At 41.5% G+C, this 6,865-nt stretch overlaps 1 protein-coding gene across 3 annotated transcripts in view; it reads right to left on the reverse strand.

The window, feature by feature from the left end:
• Positions 1 to 6,824, reverse strand: part of ATM (ATM serine/threonine kinase) — a 77,542-nt gene extending 70,718 nt beyond the window's left edge. For 2 of the 3 annotated variants that reach the window (XM_066989823.1, XM_066989821.1), the window contains exons 1-5: positions 6,683 to 6,824; positions 5,439 to 5,531; positions 5,244 to 5,356; positions 3,886 to 4,031; positions 3,309 to 3,473 (exon numbers count right to left, since the gene is read on the reverse strand). In XM_066989823.1, the coding sequence (XP_066845924.1) occupies positions 3,309 to 3,473; positions 3,886 to 4,031; positions 5,244 to 5,356; positions 5,439 to 5,510 (496 nt within the window). In that variant the 5' untranslated portion in view covers positions 5,511 to 5,531; positions 6,683 to 6,824. Of the gene's footprint in view, positions 1 to 3,308; positions 3,474 to 3,885; positions 4,032 to 5,243; positions 5,357 to 5,438; positions 5,532 to 6,444; positions 6,623 to 6,682 lie in introns of those variants that run through there. The other variant, XM_066989822.1, reaches the window with a different exon arrangement.
• Between the last annotated feature and the right edge of the window lie 41 nt (positions 6,825 to 6,865).

A 6,865-nucleotide genomic window follows, 5' to 3' on the forward strand; every position in this document is an offset into this window, starting at 1 on the left:
TCCAGCAAGCCCAAGCATGCCTCCTTGCCCTTATGAGCCCACTGGGTTATTAAGGCTGCCCATTTATTCCAAGTATCACTTGGTACATAGTAAGTCAAAGGCATTTCTCCTTTTGTCACACAGTGAAGGACCAGCAGAAGGGCCAGAAACATTTCTGATTTCATTTCCAGTATTTCAAATACAGCCCAGATTCATTCACAGATGGGTAACATTTCTTCTGACAGGGTATATACCTGGTAGCCTATAGTCGGATCTCAACTGTTGCTCAGTTTGTCACCTGAATGTCACCTTTTTCCTGGTGACTTGATCCGTAGGCAGACTGTATCCAGAGATGTGCATTTGCCAAAATCTCACCATTCCAAGAAAAAAATTGTTTCCTTTTTATTAGTCAGCAGTACATTGCCTTGATTCTGTAAATCACATCAGCTGAAATACGACAGCACAACTTGCCATTTGACACAAAAACTATTTCTTGCACACATTTTTTTTACCTCCTTTGAGTGTGAATCTTGCCTTTAGTAAAATCCCAATCATCTCTTCGCTTTTGCTATACACTCAACTCTTAGACAATGTTTCCCCATATTACAAAGTCATGAATGTACTTTAAGTGCTCTGAAACACTGCCTTCTTCCAAAACCTTTTGTACAAGTCTGTGACAGATGGGCTAGGTGTCCTTCCTTGTGGCAGAAAAGTTCTAAGCATGTTCTACCTCTCTCCAGGTAAAGGCAAACTGTGGTTTACACTCAGGGGCCAGAGAAACAGAAAACAAAATACATTATCTGTGTCAAAAGGCACATACTCAGTAGCAAACTTTGCTTTCAGTTCCTACTGTAGTTCAAACATCTGGTACTGCTGCGTTCAAGGTTGATGTTACATCTCTGGTTAATCTCCAGTCCTCACTGGACTTTCACACTAGCCAGATGGGGTTGCTGAATGGTGAATGGGTTTGAGCAGTTACCCCTGAACTCTCCAGACCTTTGATAAGACCCATGTACAGGACTGTGTAAATCTGTGCTGGCCCAACATTGTCACCAGTGCACCAAGTTGCAACCCGTAACAACTGAGGTAATGTCTGCTGCAGTCCTCACTCCCCCTCCTTTTGAGAGGGTCAAGCAGTTGAGCAAAGGAGTGTCCTCAGTCATTTCTAGAGTGATAGTATCAAATGCCCATTGATGTCCTCATGGATCCCTAAAATATCCACTCATTAAAAAGTCAATGCCCAAGATGCATGGGGTGCACAGCCCCATGAGCACCTCATGGGTCTTCTGGTTTCCTTAGTAAGGCTGCATTCAGCTTCTGCTGAAATATAGCTTCTACTGGAGTTTGGCGAGTCCTTTGACAATGCAGACAATATACACCAATATGAGAGCTCCTCAGAATTTTTAAGACAATGATTATCTTCATCAAGTAGCTCAGAACTTCCAAAAGATAAAAGGGCCTCATGAAGTAGGTAGCTGCTTGCCAAATCTAACTGCTTTGGAGTAACAGCTGGAATCTATGTTCTAATCCTGAGGAGGGAAGTACAGAGGGAGGTGTTGGTGTCTTCTCCCTGGTAACTGCTGACAGGACATGTCAGAACAGCACAAAGCTGCACCAGGGAGGGTCAGATTAGGCACTAGAATTTTTTTTTTTTTTATGGTGAGGGTGGTCAAACACAGGCTTCCTAGAGAGGTGGCTGATGCCCCACACCTGTCAATGTTCAAGCATCAAACGGACAATGCCCTCATGAGTATGCTTTAACTTTTGGTTAGTCCTGAAGTGGCCAGGCAGTTGGACTTGACGGTCTCTGATGGTCCCTTCCAACTGAACTATTCTATTCCATTCAAATCTTCAACTCCTGTACCACGTCGCTGATTTTATCAGCAGAAAACAAACTTATTAATTGCACTTAAGATTTTATAAACAAGCTTTAAGTTGGAATCACTAGCAAAGGTTATGATAACCTTCATAAAGCTCATATATTCTTCCTCTAACACCCCAACTTGCTTCATATAACAGATTTAAGTCTAACCTCTAGATTTATGGCCTTCAGCCCTGCCTCTCTTCAGTGACTACATTCCACCGTGCCCCTCCCTTAGGAGCTTCAGGCCATATTCAGATATACTCAGCTCATGTGTTCCTAAGCTACCTAGTGCTACACAACAACTTCCACAGTCTTCTCATGCAACCTGTACGAACCCTTCCCGTGACACTCACACTCCATTTCCCTTCTTTGCTTTCTTCAATATCTGTCTCCAACACCCTTGGCTTCTTGTCCCATTCCCTACCTGCCTATTCTCAATCTTACCTGAGTTTCCAGTTCTTACCTGCGGGGTGACAGCCCCCTTTGTCTTCTCCCCCCACCTCACTGGTTCCTAGCTTCAGGCAGCTCCCGCAAACATTTCAAGCTTCCCCTCCAACCTCCAATTTCTAGTTCTACCTCTACAGCCAAATGGTACCATCTTCTTTAGCTTCTCTGATCCCACCCTCAGTCTCTCCAATTTTCTTATCACATCTTCCATACCATACTGGTACAGTTCAGCCTCCTAGCTTTGCCAGCCTTACACAAAATTTTTGGCCTCCATTTTGACTCCCAGTATTACTAGACTCCTCCCTGAGTCCTCTGCAAATTTATTTCCATTCTGGAGTTAAGCAACTCTTTAAGCTACAGAGCAGAACATTTTCTCAGAAAACGCTTTTCAGAAAACAAACTAACTCTAAAACACTACACCATACAAATAATGCAAAGTTCTATGCTTCACTTGTACACTTTCTCCAGAATTACAGATGCAACATTCAACAAACTAAACTGTAAAATTTCTACCACTTTCTTTTGCCTAACAACAGTGAATCAAGCTTTTTTAGACTTCCATGAGCCAACAAAACTCAAGTAATAAAATTTGACATTAGTACATTAACTATTCCAAAACTATACCAGCCAGTACCTAATAACCTGTAAACAACTGCACACCAACATCAGTGTTACAGAGGCTATTTCCTGTACACATGTTCCATGGATTCTTTATACATATTAAAATCATTAGACATGTTAAACCCTCCACAGAACTTGCACATAACTCCATTTTTTGTAACCGCATGTTTCAGCGAGCAATACACAAACAGTAAGCAGAAAGAAAAATCAATTCCTAATCTTTGCTGCTCTGTATATTTCAATGCTATGTCTTCAATGCTGACACAAAATTTAATAAAGGTTTTTGTAAAACTTCATACAACATGGCATTGCAGGGAAAGCATCAAACAATTAAAATGCCCCTAAACATACTTCCATACTAGTAGAAGACATTTCTAAGAAGGTGTGAAAATGTTACCTGGCCACTGTTGCTGGTGTATCTCACACCAATACTTCCTTACTGAGAGGATATCTTTTAGGAGTATACTACTACAGTCAGAGCCATAAGCAGCACAACTTGTTGGATCTTTTATAATTTGCAAGACATAATTCAGAAGTTCCTGGCATTCCAGTCTGGGACCTCCTATGGGAAAAAACAACAGTAGACTCCAATTAATCCAAAGCGTGCCAAATAAACGTGGAATTAATTGCTTGTAAAATGAACACTTCCATGTTTACTTAAAAATAAAACTACAGTTCAGAAACCATTCTGTTAGAGATCATCTATTTAAACTGCTTCTAAGAATGAAATTATGCATGAGAGAGGAGAAGATACACCAGTTATAAGCACACTGAATAATCAGAAAAAGGCACAGTGATCATGAACAAGGACAGAGACACAAAGAACTAACTCACATGAAGATATTCGAATTGTAAATGTCTGGAAGCAACCAAGATGAATCCCACCCTGGTAACTCACTTCAGGGAAGGAATCTGAAGTTTAAGGCAAGGCATCAAAACAAAACAATAATTTTATACAACCATTTATTACTGACTTCTATTAGCACGTCTGATGAAATATTTGACCAGGCTGCCAATCTCCTGCATCCTCTTCTGTCTGGAACTTTGGGTTGAAGCAGATGCATTTGGTTTTGTCAGTCTGAGGTTTTCCATTTCTTTCTGGAAATATTTCTTCAAGACACTTCAAAAATATAAGAGATACCAATGAAAGATCTGCAAATTTATGACTAATAAAACAGGTAAATGTTTTAAGCTAGAACACTGGCACTTAACCTTTTCATAATTCTAATTATTAAAAACTAAACACAACGAAAATTGCTTTTAGTTTTTAAGATAACTCAAAAGCAACCTGAATAGGAACCAAACTTTCCTATTAACTTTGCATGATGTTACATACAATATTTTTAATTAGAAAAAATGCAATACCAAGTTTTTATTTATGATACAACATTACACCACAAAATAATAATAGTCCCTTCAAGTCCTATTTCTCTATCATTTGCAATTTAAATATAGTATGAATAGATTAAACTTTTCACTGGTATTGTCACTGCCAATTACTGTAGAATTTCTGTCCTACTACTTGTATTCAGCTGAAAGTCTGTTTTTGTATTCTCATATGCTACTGGTCATCCCAAAAGCAACACAAAAAATTATCAAATACTTCTCACAGTATTACTGGTACATCTAAGAAATGAGAACTATTCAAATGTTGTCCAACTAAAAAACATGCTGGAAAGCTGCCTAGACATCAGCTTACGAAAACTAATACTTCAGATACACTTTTAACATGAAATTAACATTGGGCTCAACTGCTCTAAGAACTTACCACACTCCCACTCAGTCTTTCCTTGTAGTATACCTAAAGCAGACTATTTCCAACATGGGCCTCTATAAACCTCTAAGCACAACTTCTTTAATTGAAAAGCCACAGCCCTTCCATTGTGTTTTCAAGAATTAAATAACACAAAAAATTCTGATGAGCTATCTCCAATCTACATACAAACTATGCAATGAAAATCAGACATAGAGAATTTCAATAAACAAAAGTAACTATTATTTTTGTAAGAAAAATCAACCACCTAATTAATGATTAGTTTCCTAGCAGTTAGATCTACTGCATCGTCTGTGTGTGGTAAGTGTTGCACTGAACCACTTCATGAATTTTTGGCTAATTTAACTTTAGCTCCTTTAGAGAGAGACTAACATAAGTCATTTCTTGTTTACAAACTGAAAAGAAGTCTGACTCAATCTGCAGAATGTAAGTATTAATATAAGCCTGATAAACAAAATAACGATGTTCCATGCAAAAGAACTGTGATCATCCAAAAAGAGGAGAAAAAAAAAAAAAAGAAAAAGAGGTCCTTCGCTCTGGACAGGAAAAGGAAACTACCTAAATACGGCATCCCAGTTGAGTTGGTTTCCATGTCCAGAATCAGAATTCTGGTCCAGCCGGAGAACTGTTCCAGGATCACGGAGGAGTCGCTTGAAATTTTCAATTTCATTCTGAAAATTTATTTCAAGAAGAAGAATTATTAATGGTTCCCTTCATTGCCTTAGGCACACACACCAGAAGAAAACTTGTTACCCTTCGCTCTGTAGCTCTCTCATTTTCAAGGCGACGACAGCACATAAGTAGATCATGCAATGCAAAACTCATGGTTCAGCTTAACATTTGTAGCTGCAATCAAAAGAAACAGATAAAACAGTAATTATTTTATTTAATGCAAAGCCAAGTCAACCAGTTCAAAAAGCGGGAACACAATATATTGAAAACTCCATGTTCAAACACAACTACGGTGTTACTTCACTAAAAAAGTTGATTCATCTCTGGGTCAGTCTTACTGGTCATGAAGCTGAAGTAGAAAATCTGATGTCAAGAAGGTAGGCTATTCCCACAAGAAACCATCCTAGATAATAAGAGCAGATGCCCCTTTCACACCGCTCTGACTTCTTTTGTTTCTACGAGTGATAGCAGAGCAGAGAGTTGGTCAGACAACACTGAGTGAACTATCAAGGGTAACAGGATTAGAATGACACAGAGCTGAAGACAATCAGACAAACAACGCTCATTTTCAGTAGTTAGCCATTAACAAATGCACTCTTAACCAGCTGCCAGGAGACGGGAGTACTGTGAAAAGTCTCTTCCTCTCTAATATCCTTCACTTCTGTGGGTACGCACTATCATATCAGCTAGTCCTTTACGTCTCACCTTGCCAAAGGATGTTTGAGTACCAATCGTATGGGGAAACAACTTTTTGCTTCTGTGACTGCTTAAAAGTATACCTTATCTCCTTTACCAGAGATGGGAATTAGCTACACCTTGCATCTGTTTTCTGGAAGATTATGCTGACACAGATTGTGAAGATGGAACTGACTACAGCTTCCATGTTTCTCCTTTTTACCACTTGAGGCTAGACTAAAGAGAAGCTGTCTGAAAACGCCAGAGAGACCTGCTGAGGCCACCACCAGCCGCTGGGAATGGGCATGCACGATGCACACACCCCACTACCTCTTGAGCACCGAGGTGAGAACACAGAAGCATCCGTTCAGACAAATAAAACAATCAAAGCTTTAAAAACCTGCTGCCTTACCCTACATTCATCCCCCTGGGCTTTCACCAGAAAGCAAGGCACGACTTTCTGAAACCCAACAACGTGCTCGCGCTCCCACGGTGCAGGAGGACGGCTGCCCGAGCACGTTGCGGGGACCGAAGGGGGACGAGAAGCCAGCCCCCCTCCCTTAACCCCCAGCAGCTCCTCCTGCTCCCCCCCCCGCCCCTCAGAGCCCCGCCGCCCCCCGGCGCGGGGCCGGCAGCCGCTGGGCGCCCACCTCCGGCGGGCGACGGGCAACGGCCGCGAAGGGGATCCGGAGCGAAACCGGAGCGAGCCAGGAGCGGGGCGGAGCTGGAAGCGGATGCAGGCGGGCAGCGGGTTCCGGCGGAAAGGGCCGGGCACGGCGCTGGGGCCGGAGGAGTTTCCGCGCCTTCCCCTCCTCCGAGCCGCGCTGACCCCC

The sequence above is a fragment of the Anser cygnoides genome, chromosome 1 (genome assembly GCF_040182565.1).
Source record: "Anser cygnoides isolate HZ-2024a breed goose chromosome 1, Taihu_goose_T2T_genome, whole genome shotgun sequence".
Taxonomy (NCBI): Eukaryota; Metazoa; Chordata; class Aves; order Anseriformes; family Anatidae; genus Anser; species Anser cygnoides.